Below are 22,917 nucleotides of genomic sequence, written 5' to 3' on the forward strand. Positions count from 1 at the left end.
TGGCCTACATGGATAGTCCAGGATAATCTGATTTCAATAATCTTCAAAATCTCTTGAGCTATATGATGTAACCTATTTATAGGTCTGAAGATGAGAAAGTGGACATTTTGAGGGACCATCATTCAGTCTACTACATATGGTTTGATGTTTTCATGTCCATTTAATAATCAAACATTCAGTTAATTACACTATCATATTTCTGCATTTCTATATCAAAATTTGAATGGGAACATAGAATGATTACTCACTCTTTATCTTTAAAATCATGTAAAAATAAACTGTGCATTTAATTTCAAATATAAAATGAATAGTAATTGGCATTTTATCATTGCTAACACGAAGTCAATTCTCACAATTTTGGAATAAGTGAGTAACTATGTGCATTGTTTTCCAAACAGCTTTGTTTTTATGATATGAGAAGGTTTATTTTAAATATAGGTGTTTCATTGATCAGAGAGATTTTCTTTAGCCAAAATTCATTTGAAAATTAACATCTTTGTAAAATATTAGTTATATATGTAACTATTAAATTTTCTGCATTTTACTGTTTTTCTTGGTAGAAAAGTCATTGAAATTCTCTGAGCTCAACATCTTCATCTGAGAAGGGCAACATTATTATCAAAGCTGCAGGGCTCCTATAAATTTAGATTCTATCTATTTATTTATACTCATCTACTTATCACTCATCTATCTACTTATCTCTCTCTAGGTACAGAGTTGGTATTCTATAATTAGTTTTTGATGATGACTTAAGGCTATGTTCAATATTAACTTCTCAACCTAATTTTTCCAGGAGAAATTGTTGGTCTGTCTTAATGTCTGTATAGTCTAGTCATCAGTGTACAAATATGGTACTAGAATTATTTGTGTCTCTATTAATGTTAGAATTCAAAGTACTTCAAGTAATGAACTGTACTTTATTATTTTTGACACAAGAAAAACAGCTTACAATAACCATTCAATCAATATTGGTTTAAATATTTGTCTTGGCTCTAGAGCAAAAATAGTTTTAACTTAAGAATTGCAAAACAGTAATTAGGTAAACAAGAGTAGTCCAAATTTTCTTTTTCAAGCTAAGTCAGGCCTTGACCCAGCTGCTTTACAGAAATTATTATTTTGCAATAGGATTTTAATGTCACTACTTTGATCAGATTAATTAATAAAGTTTGATGCATTTAAAGCAGTGGTATTAGGCATCATTTTTTCTGTATAATAAGGCTCTGCATTATATTGATTTTTAAAGAGTAGATCACAAATGCCCTCCATAAAATAAAATGTAGCATTTATTATGTGATTAGATGTCTATTCTTTTAATTAATAATGAAAAATGTCTGTCATACACAATGTTTAAATTCCATCTTAAGGTTATCCACCCTAATATACCTTTCAGATGGCAGTACTTCCATAAATAACTAGTTAAAAATTGTTAAAAGTGATTTTAAAAATCACCAATTTCCAGGATATTCCCCAAACAACCTGTCTATACCTACTTAGTAAGTTAACTAAGGTTCTCCAAAGAAACAGAACTAATGTAATGTTGAGGGGGAGAGAGAGGGAGGGAGATTGATTTAAGGAATTGGCTCATATGATTGTGGAGGCTTGGTGAGTCCAAATGATAGGATATACTGGAGAGCTGGACACTTAGAGAAGAGCTGTAGTTTGAGTTCAAAGGTGGTCTGCTGGCAAAATTCCTTCCTCTTTGGGAGAGATTAGTCTTTATCAATTAAGACTTTAAATTGATTGGATGTAGCCGACCCATCCTAAGGAGAGCAATCTGCTTTACTCAAAATACGCCTACTTCAATGTAATCTCACCCCCCAAAACACCTTCACAAAACATCCAGAATCATACTAGACCACATATCTTAACATTGTGACTTACCTAAGTAAACATATCAAATTAACCTTCATGCCTAGCTATGTCATATGAACTCTTATTAAAGGAAATAAAATTGTCTTATGATATCTACCTCACTCAGGGTTCAGATCCACAGGAAGTTTTCTGGAAAGCATTACAAAGGAGATTGTAAGCTAAAGCAAATGTGATAATACTGCTATTCTGGTGATACTCTTGTTGTTGAGAAAATCAAGCCATGGCAAAATTTTTACAGAATAAAGTGAAACTCGAAGGGTATATTCTAATTCAGTTTACCCCTTCGTTAATGTATAGTTTTGTGGGATATTGCTAACATTGTTAACTAAATGAAAAACCTGCTTCTGTGCAATAGAAAGATGTTGATTCTTTTCTTATATTAAAATGAAAATGAGAACATTCCATATTCTTTAAACATGAATTATTAAATAATGTTAAAATTTCATAATTTCTTATAAGCAGTTCCTTAACTACCCAAGAAATTATATCTGAGAGAAAAGAACACCATTATTTTAAGAATTGAATTAGAATGTGCTGAATTTTGGGAGTAGTCTTTTTATTTTCAATCACATTATCACTTTTCACATGCAAATTCCATTACTCTTCTCCATATATATTCACTAAGGCTGTTTATTTTTGTGATAGTATTTACCTAGGAGAAATGGGTTTCAATTATGTGTACCTCTTCAATGATCCCCTGTGTACCACAGCACAATGTGATATACCCCTTAGGATTTACTCCGTAGTCCTCAGTTAACTCATTTATATTAAATTGCTTAGCATAAAACAACACGCTAAACAATATTAATGTTTTTAACTATGCCTTGGGTTATAATTTGTTTATATTATACAACATTTGCAATTGTGTAAAGGGTTAGAATATGGGCTCATCTTCAGGGATTTAACAATATTTTCTAAGATTTTGGGTTTTCACTCAAGGTAATCAAACTGTCATATTTCAAAGCAAGATCAAAGCAATGTGATCCCTTGTGTGGTGATTCTTGAATGTTTTCCACAAATTATTTTACATTTTATAGAAGTATTATAAAACATATATGAAAATTCCAGTTCTTTATTAAAAATTGTAATTTCCCAGGAAGCCTCTAATAAGGAATTTACATTTTAATCCACCTTACCTCAACAAGCAACCATGCATGTCGGTATTCACCCATCTCATTCACAGTTTGATTTGCTCAGAATGATAGTTTTTCTTTATATTTCCACCAGGAAAGCAATCACGAGTGCTATTTAAAATGATATCTTAAATGAATATTATTAAAATGGACAAAACTTGAGAGTTTATGTGTATCCATCATAAGTACTTAGTTACTTTGTGTCAAATATAAAGGGATTCTCGTAAGGTTTGTATTTCATCCAATACCCACAATTTGTTCACAAACTCAATTAGAACTGTAGAATTACTACTGTATTTATTTGTATCCTATCTTCTTTGACAGCACATTTTCACTGTGAATAAGAAGGTAGCTATTTTAAAATACTTTTCTACAAATAATATTAGTATACATTTCAGAACAGCAAATAGCTTTATAAATAGTTGCAATTATGCTACTAAATCCAAAAGAGAAATAGATTGTCTTTATCTGCATATCTCCTAAAAAACAATTTTTAAAATAAATCTTTTATTTTTATTCTTTTCTTTTTTTAATTTCAGGGTATTATGGGGGTATGAATGTTTTGGCTACATGTTATGACTTTTTAAAGTCAAAGTTGAACGTTTATGACTTACTGACTTTCCATACTATTCCTCAATTTTATTTAGAAATAATCCTAAATAGCTTTTAATTTTTACCTTATGAGTTATATGTCCATGAGAATGTCAATATATAAGTTGTCTTTTATGGAATAAATTCAAGGTGGATTGATTCTAACAGTCCAGTTGTATCACAATATCATCACATTTGATGACATTTTACAATGTAATATTTAGAAAACAAAGAAGATAATTATGAAACATTCCTTTAAAGATGTCCTTTTAAATTTATTATATGTCAGATATAAGGTTAGCATTGCATCTCAAAGATATAAAGTATGTTTTCAATAGGTACTGTAAAATAATGTATAGAAATTAATAGAAAAGAATTATATTCTGGTGATTTTGAATCAGCTCCTCATGATGGCAGCATATAATAAAGGCAATTTGGTTTTCCTACACAGATAGAATTATTTAGTATTTTATTTATTCTTAATGGCAGCATAAAGAGAACAAATTAAAGTGATGTTTCTTCCATGATCAATACATTCATAATATTAGAAGTCAATAATATATATCATTCAGATATATATTACTTTACTCCTTAGAGGGAAAATAACCCTTGCTCAGGTGCTAATATTAGATAATTTTAAAATAAGATCAAAGGTCTCCAGTTTTATATCAATATGTTCAATCATTTTATTAAAGAATAACTGTACACAGAGTAAAGTGCACAAGTCATAGGTCACACAGTTTGATATATGTCCATAATTTTAAAACACTTATTTAAATAGTCCAAGATCAAAAAGCAAAATATTACCACCCTTCAGGTTCCCCTTAAGCTATTTTTCAGTAACTATCCAGCACTGCTGGTCAGTTACCTAAAAAAGGTAATCATTATTTCCATTTCTGAACACTGGATAACAATTTTATTCATTTCCTAATGTCTCATCTGTCTTTTAATGGTAACAATTAACTTTATAATATATATATGTAGTATATATATATATATATATATATATATATATATATATATACTTTCTCTGACAATTAAACATTATTTTTTATTGAATAGATCCAAAGTGGTACCCTTCTCGAGTTGGTCTGCAGCTAGAATGTGGTAAGAACCAATTTTATTTTCACATATGTATCTATTTAATTTAGAATCCTTTTTCTATCATCAGTAGTTGACATTTGTTTACCAGTAGTTAGATATATAAATACTAGTAAATATTATTCCATTTGATGGTCAAAAAAAACCCCCAAAACCCTAATGTTCTAACTTTACAGGTGAAGAATTTTAGTCTCTAAAGATTTTTTTTCACATATTCATTGTCTGAGTTTTGGAAGCAGGATCAGAACAAATATCTTTCTGTCTATAAATCTTTACTGCTTAAAGTCCTAATTCTACTATACCTTAGTGTGTTCTCAGGAATACTGCTTAGCTTATTCAAATTTTTTATCTTTTTTTTTTCTGTTATAAAGCAGAATAAGTGAGGTAAAGAGGAACAAAACCTAATTAATTTGAAGAAATATTTTATACAATAGTAAGCCTCAAGTTTCTCAGAATTTCAAACACTAATTTCTTAGGAGATTTATCAATGGACACACTTACAAATGGGTCATATTAAGAATCATTGTGATTGACACTACTACATCAACCTGATCTTAAATTTGATATTTTTAATTCTAATGAAAGCTGTGGGTAGCATGACCATTTTTTGCAAGGTATTGGAGGGATACTTAGTCAAACTCTTTAATAGCAAATGTACAAGACACACCCATTAAGGAATTTCCATCACTAAATTTTTTCATACAATGATGAATTCAATTTTTTTTCTAGTTCTTTTGAAGATATTCAGGTTGTCCTTTCTCAGATATTATATGCACTTAAAGACAACTCTGAGTCATTCAAACATGGGTGTGTTCTCATTGCTATCTTAAACATTCCATCCTTCTCTGAGACCTGCATGTGAAAACAGTAATTCATAACATTCTTAGAAGTTACACTTTGTTCTTTCTTTTTGCCATTTTAATTTAATTATGTTCTTTATTTTATTTTAATTTTAGAATATTATGGGGTACTTGTTTTGTTTACAGGATTGCTCTTGTACTGCTTGAGTCAAAGTTATAAGTGTGCCCATCACCCAGATAGTGCACGTTGTACCTTTTAGGTATGATTCCACCCATCCCCTCTTCCTCCTCCCCCCCCAACTGACCTGCATGATTTCCATTAAGTTTTACTTCTATCTGTGCACAAGAATGTGATTGGTTAGTTCCAAAGTAATAGTGAGTACATATGGTATTTTTTTCCCATTCTTGTGATACTTCACTTTGGAAGATAGTCTCCAGTTCCATCCAGATTTTTTCAAAAGTTATTAATTCATTTTTTTATGATTGAGTAGGACTTTATGGTATAGATATACTATATTTTATTAATATATTCATTAATTAATGGCACTTGGGTTCACATTTTATTAGGCTTTGAAGATATATTGTACATTATGATTTCTATATAAAATTAATCCTTAGGTTTTACTGATTTCATGTTATAGCTTGAAATTATATTAAAATAATATTTTTCTGGTTATCTTTATTTTAGGTGGACCTTTCTTGAAGGACTATATCACCATTCAAAGTGTTGCAGCTTCCTCTATTGTCACACTCTATTTTACAGACCTTGGCCAACAAGTCAGTTGGATCACAGTAGGTGTCAATTTGAAATGCAATATACATGTCTCACATTTTACTTTAAATAATTTGATGGCAGACACTTTCTTTCAAATGAATTTATAGTGAATTGTTAAATAGTTGATTTAGTTTACAAAGTTCTTTGAGTTTTGAGTACTAAATTGTTGCACTAAAAACTGAGTTTAGATCTTCTGAATTACTGTGAAGCATATTATAATGTTTAGAAAACAACCTATTGATATATATATATATATAGTATAAACAAAGATTTTAGTATTATACTTAAATGTGATGTCCACAGACCTTTGCTTGAAGAGATTTTAGAGAAGCAGATTTGGTTTTCAAAGGTTAAAATAGTCAGAGGGTCTTTGTCCACATTTATAATGAAAAGGAATTCTGTTTACAGAAATTTTGTCAGAGTGAGCAGCATTAACGGTGAATTCATTAGAAATTCCAGCTGCATCATTTGGATAAGCACTGAGAATAAAAAGCACTGAGGTAGAATTCTATAACAATTGTACTAGAAAATTATAGCTTTTGAGAGGAAAATCATCTATGTGACAAAGAGAACTCTGGAAATAGGGAAGATATTTTTAAATAAACTCTATGGTTCACACATCCTTTTGCTCCAAATGAGTCAGTTCTATTGAATGCTAAAAATATACACATTACACTGCAATCACACCCTTATACATCAAAGGCACTATCTTACCACACAAGATATCCTGTACATTTATAAAATATTAAAATCTGTTACTATAATAAAACATTTTACAAATTATTTGGGGAAAATTATTTAATTTTAAAAGGTCAAAATAAAAATTATAATATTTTTCACCAAGTAAGTGTGTGTCACAAAATATTGAGAAAATTCTTACCTCATTTAACTTATTTAAAAATTTAGAATAAGGGTTAATATGTTAATATAATAATCCTCATTATATAAATACCATTAACTAAAAATCTTACTTTTATATTCATTCATGTGCATATGTGTGAATGTACAGTTCTATGCAATTTATCCCTTTTATGTATATTCATGTATCTACCACCAAAATCAAGATAGAGAATTGTTTCATTTATTAAGTCTTTCATGTTGCCCCTGTATATTCACACATTCTTTTTTTTCTGTCATGGGAACATGTGGTATTTGACTTTCTGTTTCTGGGTCAGATTCACCTAAGATAATGCCCTCCAGTTCCATTCATGTTGCTACAAAAGACATCATTTCATTATTTTTTTATGGTTGAACAGTATTCTATTGAATAAATATACATTTTCTTTATCTAATCATTTGATGATGGATACTTAGGTTGATTCCATATCTTTGCTTTTGTGAATAGTGCTGGGATAAAAATACAATTGCAGATATCTTTTTAATATGATGATCTTTTTCCCTTTGGGTTAATATGCAGCAGTGGGAATACCAGATTTAATGAAAAGGAAAAAAATAACGGGTGGCAACAGAGATGTGTTGAAAAGGGAATGCTTATGTATTACTGGTGAGAATGTAAATTAGTATAATCTCAATGAAAAATACTATGAAAATTTTTCAAATTGTTTTTTAAAATTCCTTATTAAACTTTTATTCTTGGGGAATATTTTTACATAAAAATATTTTGATGCTGGCAGTTACTTTATCTTCATGTCACAAAATTTTATTATTTTAATCTTTGATGCCCATTGTTTGTGCTGAAAAGTCAACTATGCTCCTTTGAAAGTAATTTGTCTTTTCTTTGACATTTAAGTTTTGTTTTTGTTTTTGGTTATCAGTAGTTTGGCTATGATATGTGTAATTATGATCATGTTTCTATTTATCTTGCTTTGTGTGTATAGTGTTTTTGAACCTGTCATTTGGCATATATAAATACATATATGTATGCATATTTAGTTTGCAAAATTGGTTACCATTATCTCTTCAACTATTGCTTCTCCATTATTCTCTTGTATTATCCTTGTGAAATTCATATTACATTTCCATATTTTTCTTTTCAAAGTTTTCTCATATCTAAACTTGTCAACCTTTTTTATTTCTTTGAATGAATAAATTATATATATATATTTAAAAATCTATACCTTTTAATCTTGTTATATGACTCTTCAATTTATTTATTTTGCATTTATACTATCTCTCTTGATTTTGGTCACAGTATCTTCAGTCCTTATATACCTGCAATTTTCTGACTAGGTTTAGGGAATTTTATGTGAAAAATTTTAAAAATAACTGAATCTGGGATGATGTCTTCTTTCAAGATAATTTATTATTCTCCTGAAATATTATTAGCATTATTGGGCTCAGGATATCTTGATCCAATCAATGATTGAACTGATTTCAGGCTGACATTTAGTACTTGTGAATATAGTTTCTATAAGGTCACCTTCATCTTGGAAGATGATCAGCAATAATTTCTGTTCATCCATTCCTAGGCCTGGTCAAAAGATCTGCTCTTCTTACCAGGCTCTTGTCAGGCTTCACATTCTAGGTTCAATCACTTTTTCTTTTTTAGCATAAACAAGGGTATGAATGACAAATGTTTAGCTTGAGAAGGGTAAGAATGGGGCCCCAGTCTCTTCTGGGATTTTTAAGGTCTCAGTTGAGAAGTCTGAAGTTAATCTGATGGGTTTTCTTTGTAGATTACCTGCTTCTTTCACTTACACCTTCTAGGAGGGCCTCTTTCATGTTTATTTTGGCCATTTTGATGTTATGGTGTCTTCCTGCTTACAATGAATCTCCCAGTAGTCTTTTGTGCTTCTTATCCCTGGATATCTAGATTTCTAGCAAGGCCAGGGGAATTTTTCTTTATTATATCCTCAAATAGTTTATCTATACTTTGTGTATTTTCTTCTTCTCCCTCAGGGATGTCTATGATTTACATATCAGGCCTCTTCACATAATCCCACATTTCTTGTAGGCTTTGCTCTTTTTTCTTATTTTTCTGCTCTTTCTCTGCAACTATCTTATTTAATTGAAAGGTGACATACCTGATGCTCTGACTCTGGTGGGGCAAAGGCAATATATGTAACCTAAATTTTTATACCCCCATAATATGCTGAAATAAAAAAAAAAAACAGAAAGGTGTTATCTTCTTCAATCCCTAATATTCTTTTTTTCTGTTGGATTTACCCTATTCTTGAAGCTTTCCACTGTGTTTTATAATTCCTTGAAATAAATTCTTCATTTCCAGAAGTTCTGTTTTATTCTTGTTTAATATTTCAATTTATTTAGTCAATCTGTCTTTCAATTTCTGGATTTGTTTTGTGGCTTCTTTATGTTGGGTATCCATTTTCTCTTGCACATATTCAGTTTTCTTACAATTACCTTTGAAGTTCCTCTTCTGTCATTTTAGTGTTCTAAATTTGGTTGATATCCATTGATAGACAGCTAGTTTTCCCCTTTGGGGTTGTCTTTTCAGTTTTATTCTTCATACTTCCAGAGTTCTTTCATTGATTACTTCCCATCTGGAGCAGTTGTTGCTTCTTACCTTTGGATTTTCATTCTTTATAGCAATCTTGAACCTTTCAGCAATCTTGACCTTCTAATTCTTCATTAACAGTGATTCTCTGAGGACTGAAAACATTTGTTAAAAAATATTTTGATAAATTTTTTTCTCTGGGATCATTAGTATGTTATTTCCTAGTATAGTTTTTTTTTATCATATGATATTTATTTATCAAACTCTGAATAAGAAAAAAGAAAATCAATCTTCAACTTGTATGAAACTAACTTCATTAGTATTCATTAAGAACAAAGTGATGTTGCTATATTACTATTGGGAAATACTCTCATAATTTAATTTAGTAGCTGTTTCATCTTTAGGAAATTAAAGTTGGAATTATTTAATTTTTGTTGTTAATTTTTAACAACTCTGAAATATGCAATTTGTTTTCTTTTCAAATACCAATTCTAATTTTGGAAAACAAGAGAGTAAATTCAAAAACACCAATAATAATATCCCTAATATGATTTTTTTCAAGATAGAATGAAATGCATTCAGCATGGTTTAGATACACGAGGCCTAAACAATTCACAATTGCAACTTCATGTTTCAATTCATATTTTTAAACAGATTATTGCCTTCTTCTCTTTTTAGGATTCTAGAGAGGTTCCAATGTCCCCAAGTAACTTGCCTAGTAGAAGTAATGAATTTTGTATTTAAAACATCTGATTAGTTCAATACAGAGAAATTTTTAGGAAGGACAAACATGAATACAATTTGATAATAGAAATAAATTGGAACTTAAATGTAGCATGCATCTTCAAAATAAGAATAAGTTGTTTCTACCTTTTTAGAATATAAATTCTCCACTAGATTTTCAGATTATAATTGTGTTTTAATTTTTGTAAGTTCTTATGGTTTGCTTAAGTTACATAATCTGCTTGTTTGTTTATATTTGTTTTTACATTCTATGTTTTGGTAGAAAAAGAGCAATTTCATTTTCATAAGGCTGTCTTAATATTTGTCTATTTATTCTTTGTTTTCCTTACTCTTAAACTATTTTCTGATTACTTTCTAAGTTTAATAAAACATCTTTCCTTCTTTCTTCTGTTGGCATGTAAACAGATTTTTTTTAAAAGATGCATTGTCCAAAAGTTTTTCTAATATCATTCTCCAGTTCTTTCAGGGTATATCCCTCATATCTTGGTACTATTTTAACCTCCATGTTCCAGCATGAACAATATTTGTAATAAAATACTGGGCCTCCTAAAACATATTTCTATATGTGAGTAGGCTTTCTGGAATTATTTTTAAGAGATGATTGAGATAAGACTGTAGTTCAATTTCCTCTGATCCAAAGAAACTTCATATCTGTAATAGCATTTTTATTAACTTAATAAAGAGTGACATTGGTCCAGATTCACTACTGTTCATAGTATTATTCCATTCCTGGTATACTCCTAGGGAATTTGGTCAAATTTGACTTTAATAGATCAAGTGGTGTTGAAATAAATATATTAAACTTCTTGTTGTTTTTAAACAATCTCCCTCTTCACTGTGTCAGAGTATTAATATTCTATCATTATACATTAACAAGTGGTAAACATTCTCTTTATATCAGAATAATTAGGCATATTGTAAGCCATAAAGTAAGACAGTCTCTAAAATGAGGTTGTTTTTATAATTAATTGATCAAATGTATTGTTTTTATTCTTACATACAAGTATGTATTGGCTCATGAAAAAATATATATTTCTAAAAGGCAGACTTATAACTGAAGAAACCTTCATATATACATAGCTATTGATATATGTGCATATAATTATATATATGGATAAACCTATATATTTATAACTGCAAAGATATATGTGTGTGCATATATATTATGTAAAACCACCCACTAACTATAACTGTATAGTTATACTAACTATATAGCCATACAAAATTCTCATCAGAAACGTGAACATTAATTCCTAGTCAATGTGCACAACTGGATATTTAGCAAAATTCAAGTTTTCTACTTCAAAAAAATAATGATAACAAGTGAAGGCAAGCAAAGTTGATAATGGCAATCAAATTTATTATTGTCATGTGTGTATTTTTATCTTCTCTTTGAACAGTAAGAATTAAATTATTTTCTCCTCTCTGTCTCTATATTTCAGAAGGAATTCTGGATTTAGCATCCAAATAAAACCAAATAATTGGCAGTCACCAGATTCAGAAAATGAGTCAGCTAATTAATCTTTCTGAAACCGAGCAGTCTTATTTTGTGTTATTTTTGTTTTAATCTTGTTAGTGTCTCCCTATAGTTCAGATATCTCTCTCCACACATATGTTTACTCCAGCTCTAGTATTCATGAGTCAGTTCTTTTAACTACACAACTGAACTTGTTAGAATTAAAGTATAAACTTCCCAATAGAGAGGACTGAAATTTCAATTTGAATCAGGACCAAATCAATTGAGTTCAAGATGACAGGGCCATGAAAAGAAAAAAATAAAACGAAGAAAAAACAAAGGTAGTGTAGCACATTCCATTCATTGAATGGGATAGTTCATATAGAAGATAGAGTGCATAGTGGGCTAGGAAAACATAAAAACATATATTTATAATAGTTTTTAACTCAAAATCTTCCTTATACTGTTTCTAAAGAGATCAGTTAATTAGGTTAAACATTTGTTTGCATTTTCAAATTAACTATTCATATAGTATCCTTTCTCTTTAACTCTAGGCTTGTTCTTTCAAGAAGACTTATTATTTGCATTGAAAACAAAGCAAATTATTTTAAAAGAATAAATATTCACCTGTCTATTTCACCAGTTTATGCAGTATGCTAATGTTCATAGTCAGAAGTAAACCTTAAAAATCTATAAAAATATGCTGTTTAATCTAAATCAACTTCTTACTTTTAGGTATTTTTGGCTGAATACACAGGACCTCTGCTTATATACCTCCTTTTTTATTTGAGGATTCCATATATATATGATGTGAAAGAGAGCTCTAGAAGATTACGCCACCCCGTGGTACAGTAAGTGATTCATGTAGTGCATACAGGTTAAGGAGGAGTTGAAATAGTAGGCAGATATTATATCAATAAAGGTTGTCTTTAATTGTTAATCCAATTAAAGTAGATTCAATTTTATGGAAATATACTTTATATAACTGTAAACAGTACATACAAACTAGCTTGCAAATTCATAAACAAGGAACTAGTAAGCATATCTTAAAGTAGAAGTAATTTAAGTGAATAATGATCACAGTTACCAAGGGAAATCACAAAGAACAAATATGGAAGCATGGCATTACCAGACTTCAAAGTATATATACTACAAGGCTATAGCGACAAAGCCAGCATGAAACTGGCACAAAAAAAGAGACATAGATCAATGGAACAGAACAAACAATCCAGGTATAAAAGCATCCACATACAGCCAACTGACTTTTTTATTTTTTGAGACAGAGTCTCACTCTGTTGCCTGGGCTAGAATGCCATGGTGTCAGTCTAGCTCACAGCAACCTCAAACTCCTGGGCTCAAACTTCTGTCTCAGCCTCCCGAGTAGCTGGGACTACAGGCATGCGCCACCATGTCCAGCTAATTATTTTTCTGTATATTTTTAGCTGTCCAGCTAATTTCTTTCTATTTTTAGCAGAGACAAGGTCTCACTTTTGCTCAGGCACGTCTTGAACTTCTGAGCTCAAACGATCCACCCGTCTGGGCCTCTCAGAGTGCTAGGATTACAGGCGTGAGCCACCACGTCCAGCCAAACCAACTAATCTTTAACAAAGCAAACAACAATATACATTGGGGTAAAAGAAGCCCTATTCAATACATAATGCTGGAAAAATTGGATAGCCATATGGAGAAGAATGAGTCACGATCCATATCTCTCACCACTCATAAAATATAAATCAAGACTTACAAAAGACTTAAATGTAAGGCATGAAGCCATAAGACTCTAAAAGAAAATGTAGGAAAAACTCTTCCAGATATTGGCCTAGAGTAGCAGTCCCCAACCTTCAACTTTTTTCTTTGGCACCAGGGACCTATTTCATAGAAGACTGGGGTGGGGAGCTCAGGCAGTGATGTGAGCAATTGAGAGAGGCTTTAAATACAGATGAAGCTTCAAGAGCTTGCCCATTGATCACCTGCTGTGTGGCCCACCATACCTTCCTAAATTTTATGGAAGACAAGTTTTCCATGATGGGGGAGTGTGGCCTGGAAGTGGTGGTGGTCTCTGTAGCAGTCTGCAGCCTAGGGATTGGGGATCACGGGCCTAGGCAAAGAATTTATGAAGAAAATCTCAATGGCAATCACAGCAACAACCAAAATAAATAAGTGAGACCTGATTAATTAAATAAAAAAGATTCTGCACAGCTAAGGAAACAATCAGCAGTGCAAATAGACTACAGAATGGGAGAAAATACTCGGAAGCTATACATCGGATTAAGGGCTAATAACCAGAATCTGCAAAGAACTCAAGCAAATCATCAATAAAAAAATGAACCACCACATTAAAAAGTGGGCAAAAGATAAGAATAGAAACTTTTTAAATGAAGATAGACAAATGGCCAATAAACATATGAAAAAATGTTCAATATTACTAGTCATGGGAATACAAATTAAAGCCACAATGAGATATCACCTTATCCAAGTTAGAATGGCTTTTATTAAAAAGTCCAAAAACAATAGATGCAGAGATAAATGAATGCTTATATGCTGTTGGTATGACTAAAAATTATTACAACCTCTAGGGAAAACAGTATGGAGAGTCCTCAAAGAACTAAAAGCAGAACTACCATTTCATCCAGCAATCCCACTACTGGGTGTTTACTCAAAGGAAAATAAGTCATTTTATCAGAAAAACACCTGCAAGGGAATGTTTATTGCACACAATTTACAATTGCAAAGATGTGGAATAAATCCAAGTGTCCATCATTTCTTGAGTGGATTAAGAAAATGTGGTATATTTATATACCATGGAATACTATGCAGCCATATAGGAAGATGAACTTAGGCCTTGTGCAACAATTTGAGTGGAACTGCAGACCATTTTCCTAAGTAAAGGATCTAAAGACTGGAAAAACAAACACCACACATTAAATTGGAACTACCCGATGACCATACATGTGTACAAACGGAAGTAAAACTCAGTGGAAATCAAGCAGGGAAGAGAAAGGAGGCGAAGGTGAAAACCCACCTGATGGGTACAATGAACACTACCTGTGTGATGGGCACACTTATAACCCTGACTCAAGCATAACAAAATCAATACATTTAATCAAAAACATTTGTAGCCTGTAATATTTTCAAATAAAAAAACCACATACACACAAAAACACAAGAGAAATCAGAAATATCATCAAAACAAGCTTTAAATTATAAAGTTGAAAGGTCATGGATAGAACTCCACATATAAATACTTCTCTAAAACACATTGGCAACATTGCATAGGGAATATATAATGCCTTAACTAATAAACGAGAAAAAAATTCTACAAATTACCTTTTATAAGTCAAAATCCAAAATTAAATAGAACTTTGAAAAAAAAAGAGTAGGGTAATTATAAAGAAGACTATATAACTATGGTAGTTAGCAAATTGTGAAAATAATCCTTTCTTTCTTTCCTGTCTCTCCCTCAGAAAGGTGTGCCACATGAAAGAAAAAGGGAACAATTAGTCAAGATGTTAGATTGGAATACAGAGTTAGCAGTTTGTTAAAAAAGAGAATCTGAACATCAAGTGAATTATGAAGCAAAATGCAAATACTTAGATCATTTGGATACCAGAAGATAGAGAATGAATTTGACCCTGACTTTCTCATCTCAAATCAAGCTTTCCCTACCTTTAATCACTCCACTCCAGCCAATGACCTTCCTTCTTGTCCATGGATTAACTACAATGTTCCCTTTCACACAAGGGCATTTATACACACCATTCCCCATGCCGTGTTCTCATTACCTCTTCCCTTCCTCTTATAGAGATTTCAAATAGAAGTTCAAAACCTCTTACTTGGGGGTTGCCATTCCTACTCCTTTCAAAATATCCTTCTAAAATGATTTTTGTGTATACAATTTATTACTTTAAGGGTACATATTCACATATCTATTAGTTTGTCTACTTTCTTCAATAGAGTTTAAATTTTACAATGGATGTACTTTGATGTCCAGTTTATTGCACTGCATAACACATTATCTGACATATAGGAGATAAGGCACCCAATAAAAATGTGTGTGATGAATAGATAGATAAACCAATTATATATATATTATGTTGGATACTTTGAGAGTATAAAAGAAGAGAATTTGACCTGGATGGGAGTTCTGAGATGGCCTGTCTAAGAAAGTGACATTACAAGTTTTTTTGTTTGCTTCCTGCAGGGGTGAGTTAGATTTCAACTAATGAATAAGGAATTTTCACATGGAAATAATCTGTGGTACAAAGCAATTTGGTGCATTCTAGCAGTAGAAAGAGAGCTAGTGTAGCAAGACACAGAAAGGCCAGGGGAGATTGGCTTTCAGTAATAATGGTCACATCAGAAGAGATCAAGTTGTCTAGAACCTTTTAGAATATTAACGTTTTTCTTTTTTCTAAATCATGGGAATGTCCAATTCATTTAGAAAGAACCTGGGGTGGAAAGTTTGGAAAGATAATATAGTAGCACTTATTTTTTAGATTAAATATATAATTTTTATCAGATGTATAACATTAGCATGAGAAAAGAACAATTGTTTCCAGGGACATTCTCAAAGGAATCCACTGACATTTGGTTACTATTCTTAAATATGAACGCAGCATGTTTTATAACATCTCAGTGACAAACGTATTTGTGCCACAATGTTCCAAAATAGCAAATATGTTAAGTTTATATGAAATCATTCCAGAATAGATACACGCAAACTGCTTTTGAAACGTAGGCCTCTAGCAGGCATTTATCAAATAATCATTAGGCTTCTAAGGCACCTCCATTTCAGGATGATGTTGTTTCTCAAGATTTAGAAGATCAATTTTCTAATATCACATCTAATTGCCATATACACAAATCTTAAATATCCATAAATGGCTTAGAATCATATTATAGAGTCAAAATTATTTTTCCTTTACGTTCACATGGAAGGCAGATTTCTACCTGTGACTCAACCACGACAACGTTCTTTGGATCTCTTAGAGGGGAATAAGGCATATATCTCCTGCAGGATCTTAAAACAAAAACACAAAACAAAAGCCTGTATTGTGACTGGATAGAAAATGAAATTTAAACTTTCTCACTCTTCGTACATGCTAAAGGACAACCAAACAATTAAAAAGTTATTCTGAATATTATAAAATGTCAAATGCATTCTAAGTTGGTTTTAGATATTTTTAAAACTTGTAAATTGTTTCAATGGAGGCATTTTGATATGAACACATTTTCAATTATTATATTTATACCTCATCCTGGGGCAGGTGTGAGCATAACAGCTTATGATTGGTAGTATAAAATATTTGGAGTAAATTTACAGAGATTCTTAGTTACTTTTCTTGTTAAAAAATCAGAAAATTTCTAGAATAAAATATTAAACACTTTTTTTTGTTACCAGAAACTATATTTCCTAATAAATAGGATATTGTAGTGAACTAAAAAAAAATTAAATTTCCCATGCATAGGGCAAGCAAGTATTTTGGAAGGAAATTTAATGTTTATTTTCTATTTTTTTTTTCCAGCTTGGCTTGCTTTTGCCATTGTATACACTACATCAGATACCTTTTGGAAACCTTATTTGTTCACAAAGTTTCTGCAGGACATACATCTTTGAGAAAATTGTTAAAGGTCGGGATTAATGTGTTTTGTGTTTTATATTTTTAATTGTTATTGAGGAATTTTGTATATTAAATCCTTTGAAAAATATTCAAACATTTTTCCTCCTCAGGTCTAGATTTTCCTGTTCAATTGTGTCAGCAATTGAACAGCAATTTCTTGTTCAATTGTGTCAATGGCTGTAAAGCCATTTTCTAGGTGATCTATTTCATTTGAGCTTAACTTAACAGAAATATTTTTTTATGATTTTATGTTTCAACACAAGCCAAGAGCCTTTTTATTTTGGAAATACTTAGCATTGAATTCAGATTCTTTAAGTGTCACTTGAAGAGGAAGAATCTCACATTTGAATACTACCACAAATATAGATTTATGTATGGTTAAAATGATTATACTATATTCCATAGTTATCAATGTGATGTCAGTGACTTTGCTGTTTCTGGACATGATGACTGCAACTGTTATCAACCATTAAATAACTATGAAGAAAATGGGAAAACTTGTGAATCGTTGAAGTGGAAAAGTACATTAGGGGACATGTTGCACTTCACTTCAACTTATTTAATTTAATAACTTATTTAATTTAAATTAATTAAATTTAAAATTTATTTTAGTTCACTTTCAATTAAAATCTATTTTCAGAAGGAATTATGGCCTTACCAAAATTTTTCTTGTTTTTTGGAAAATATCTGCTTTCTAAAAAGTTCAATAAGGCAGTCATTTTACTGTTGCCATTACAATAAAACATAAAGCTCTAGAATTCTGAGATCTCACAAATCATTTAGACTCACTTCTCTTTTGACAGAAGATATTACAATTTATTATATTAGTTCAAGATAAGCATTATAGCCTAGGACTCCTAAATCCATGTCGTTCTAGTCAATTGGGGTGTGTTACTACTAATTATTTAATAACTCATTCTTTTATCCACTTACTGTTGGAAATAATATTAGTATAACTTTTGCAATAGATAACTTATTTAATACTTTAGTAATTCATTCATATTTATTACTTGATAGACAAAAACATTCTTGATAAATCTTTCTAAAATATGCTATTACATTTGACTATATCCCAAATGTCCATAAGAGTGGAATAAAGGAATGCATTTCCTTGGTGATATCAAAATAGGACTTTTAGAGTTCTACTTTACTGGGCAAAGAAGCATTCTATTTATCCAGCTTAGACAATTTATACCATTTTTTATATAAATGCTGTGGTGTGTGATATAAATGTGTGGGGTGGTTTCAAATGATATCATATATATTACATATATTCCCTAACCTTTATTTTGTTTTATTTTGTTTGTAGGGTTGTGCCTTTTACTGGGGATTCACTTCTTGGATTGCCTACTACATCAATCACCCATGGTATACACCACCAGGTATGAAGGAATTTTTGTTAACTAACCATACTAAATGACCAAAATCAAAAACCTGCTTTAAACCAACAGAAAATGGTGAACAACATGGCACAATGAAAGGAATAAATAAATTATAAAAAGATGTCAATTTTAATTGCTTTGATATAATATGTGTTAAATGTTTGTGTAGACTCAAAAGACCAATTTGACTCATATATTTTGATTTATTTTTCTTTATAAGAACTCGAGGATAAAAATATTGGTTGATTGTAAACCACCAAAAGGCCAGATCATAAAATGAAAAAGGCAAAGATTAATAAGAGAAATTTCATAAAATTATATAATCATGTACTAATCAACTATCACATTTTAAAAGTAAGTAATAAGAAAAGAATAAATCGTGCTCTTTTAAATATGATTCAAAGAGGGAAAATAGGTAATTTTTTTGCTGTGACATATTGGTTTCTACTTATGATTTAATTTATTAAATATGTTGGCCCCTGACTCAGATGAGCAATTTGGTTGAAAGCACACTGGACCAATCCTAAATCCCCAATTATTAGTCCTGGGGATAAAAGGCCTACCATGATCAAAGAATTCCATTTTTTTCTTCAATGTGGACTTTTTTCTCTTCAATTTATTCTGCATCCCATAAGGCATACAAAAACAGACCCCAGTAATTAAATGGTTTTTCATTTAATTGACAATTATTTTGGAGTCTATTTCTGGTATTTATAAAATTTAAGATAAATGTAGATAAATGGTATATTTAAGATATATTTTAAATTTTAGAAAATAAGCTTGATTACTTTCTTTGATGAAGTAGTGATATAAAGAATTATCTTGTTCAGGGTCTTTGCTAAGATAAAGAAATTTAGTTCAGGCTGTGAAGTGAAGGGTAATTGATTACAATATGTAAAATTTAACTTATCTAAATATTAACAATTAACCATCAATATTAAAGAAGAAAATTTCCTATCTCATATAACTTATTTTTCAAATATTTTATTAGAAGATGTACTTATTAGCTTTAGAAACTTAACAGATAGGGGCATTTGCCCCAGATTATGTTAAGAAGAGCCTCAGATATTTGTTATTTAGGTAAAAATGTAAAATACTTTAAACTGTGCCTTTTAGAACTCATTAATGCAAAAATTCAAATTATTATTATTATTATTTTTCTTTTCATTGTTAAACATTAAAATGGGATATTTTGGTATCATTATATTATAGGCCATACTAAATACAGAGAGATTAAATATGCCTTCAAATAATTTATAATCATACAACTTAATAATAGATTTCATTTGTATTCTAAATATCATTAGGTTATTAGAAGAAAAGTACGAGTAGAAAACAAAAATATTTTCAGCACTTTAGATTGCAAAAGTATCATCCCAAAAGGTCAATTACATACCACACAGTACTGCTGATTATAGAACACTTATAACCAATAACCTCTGCTTGAATTATGTCTACATATTTGACAATCCAAAATATGAATATTTGCATGACATCATCTTTTCCTATTCTCTAGCATTTGGAAACAGGCAAGTCACAGTATCTGCTCTCAGTTTTCTGGTATGTATCATACATATTATTTGCTATCATGCTTTAATTTTGGTAGTGTTAAGAATACAAAATAGATTGCATTTGAGGATTTGTCATGTAGAGAATATGATCTATCTTTATATCATATACATTATGATATAAAATGAAGTAAATCAAATAGCCTCTCATAATCAAGTCTTTAGCTCTATAAATCTTTTAATCAAAATGTTGTAATTATCCATAAAGGATTATTAGAATTATTTGAAATATAGTAAATAACTGAAAAAACATACTCAGTGATTCTTATTATTGTCTACACATTTACCAATTTACAAGCCTATAAGAACAAAAATTTTTACAAATCTAACAGATTAACATCCAAAAACCACTTTGAAAAAAATTATTAATTTAATTTAAGATGAATACAAAGTTTGCTTATTTTAACAATACATAGCTCTTTCTAAATTGTTCTCAGTCCAGTTCTTTATATCATTATGTGTAACTAAATATATACATTTACTTAATTGTACAAGATCAAACTGGGTACATCAGATTCTTGATTATTTCTGTAATGCATTAATTATTGAATTAGACATATTTATTTAGCTCTTATATGCTTTATAATTCTAAGCTTTCATCCTTCATTTATATTCTTCCTTCATCTCTCTTCTTGATAAATTAATAAAATCCCATGATTCATGTACAAGTCCATATCCGTTGTGAAATTTGTATTCAATAAGTTATCTCCAATCATTTCATGCAAGGCATAAATCACTCACTACACTTGGTAGACTCTCACATGACCCTATCTGTGTGTGTGTGTGTGTGTGTGTGTGTGTGTGTGTGTGTGTGTGTGTGTATATAAGCTAATAGGTTAGGTAATAACATTATCTACTATGGTTGGCTTTGTGAAGGCCAGGTCTTGCTTTATCTTCCCAGCACCTAGTTTTGCATAGGAAGAACTCATTACTTGCTTCAATAAGTGATACAAATCATTCATTTATTTAGAATTTCTTTATTAAATATGCTGTAATATATCACACAAACTTTTAATTTTCCATATGTATAAATTGTTCATGGAGAATAATCCTGCAGTTCATTTGTTGCAATCACTTTATTCCTAATCCATATTTTACCTAGCCTAACTACTCAGTAAATTTGAGCTAATGGAAGAATGAATTCATGAATAAACAAAATAATAACCACATATTTGGTCCTTAAGTATGTTTTAGATTAATATCTGACTATTCCTCTGATTTTTATCCTCATTATGTTGTTCACTTTTTTTAAACAACTTGTTTACTATAACTTATTTCTGTATATTTATTAAGAACACTCCATTTTCATTCAATATTATTGATTTCTTCCCTCTTCTCAAATACAGTATGCTATGTATTCCTTCCCTTTCCTCAAATATGTTTGCCATTGGTATAAAACAAAAATTTTAATAAAGGTCATTCTCACTGGAGATAAGTGATATCTCATTGTGGTTTTGATTTGCATTTCCCTGATGATTAGAGATGTCGAGCATTTTTTGATATGTTTGTTGGCCTTTATTATATCTTCTTTTGGAAAGTTTCTGTTCATGTCCTTTTCCCATTTTTTGACAGGGTTGTTTGATTTTTCCTTGCTGATTTTCCTGAGTTCTAAATAGATTCTAGTTATCAGCCCTTAATCGGATGTGTAGCTTGTGAAAATTTTCTCCCATTCTGTAGGTTGCCTGTTTGTTCTTTGGGTATATAGTTTCTTTGGGTATGTAGAAGCTTTTTAATCAATTTACCAGACTTCAAACTATACTACAAGACTATAGTAATTAAAACATCTTTGCACTGGCACAAGTACAGCGACATTGACCAGTGGAACAGAATAGAGAACCCAGATATAAAGCCATCTTCATATAGCCATCTGAATCTTTGACAAAGCAGACAAAAACATACACTAGGGAAAATAATCCTTATTCAATAAATTATATTGGGAAAACTGGATAGCCACATGTAGAAGACTGAAACAGGATCCAATCCTTTTACTTCTCACAAAAATCAGCTCATGCTGGGTAACAGATTTTAACCTAAGATGTGAAAATATTAGAATTCTAGAGGAAAACATTAGAAATACTCTTCTAGACATTGGCCTACGCAAAGAATTTATGAAGAAGACCCCAAGGGCAATCACAGCATCAACAAAAATAAATAAATGGGACTTGATCAAATTTAAAAGTTTCTGCACAGACAAATATTATTTTTAATATTTGGTATATTTGTTACATTATATCCTGATATAATTAATTTATTGAATTTGATTATTCCAAGTGACATGTTTGCATAACAGTTCTAGATGATGAGAAATTGATTTTATTTTCTTTTTAAATCCATTTCCTTCCTAAAATTTAGAAAGTATTGAAATATAAGCCAATTTTTCAGTATTAGAGTCATCTAGAAATTAGGTAGTTCTGAGAGTTATTATTATAGTTCTTAGAACTAGTATAATTACAGTTCTG

The 22,917-nt window shown here is 30.4% G+C and overlaps 1 protein-coding gene across 1 annotated transcript in view; it reads left to right on the forward strand.

Moving 5' to 3' along the window:
* The window catches only part of TECRL (trans-2,3-enoyl-CoA reductase like), a 70,590-nt gene that overhangs the window by 41,407 nt on the left and 6,266 nt on the right, over positions 1-22,917 (forward strand). Inside the window, exons 3-8 of the mRNA XM_075997960.1 lie at positions 4,659-4,703; positions 6,186-6,289; positions 12,623-12,738; positions 17,413-17,518; positions 18,818-18,890; positions 20,407-20,450. Of these exons, the coding sequence (XP_075854075.1) occupies positions 4,659-4,703; positions 6,186-6,289; positions 12,623-12,738; positions 17,413-17,518; positions 18,818-18,890; positions 20,407-20,450 (488 nt within the window). The remainder of the gene's footprint in view (positions 1-4,658; positions 4,704-6,185; positions 6,290-12,622; positions 12,739-17,412; positions 17,519-18,817; positions 18,891-20,406; positions 20,451-22,917) is intronic.

The sequence above is a fragment of the Microcebus murinus genome, chromosome 26 (assembly GCF_040939455.1).
Source record: "Microcebus murinus isolate Inina chromosome 26, M.murinus_Inina_mat1.0, whole genome shotgun sequence".
In the NCBI taxonomy this organism is placed as follows: domain Eukaryota; kingdom Metazoa; phylum Chordata; class Mammalia; order Primates; family Cheirogaleidae; genus Microcebus; species Microcebus murinus.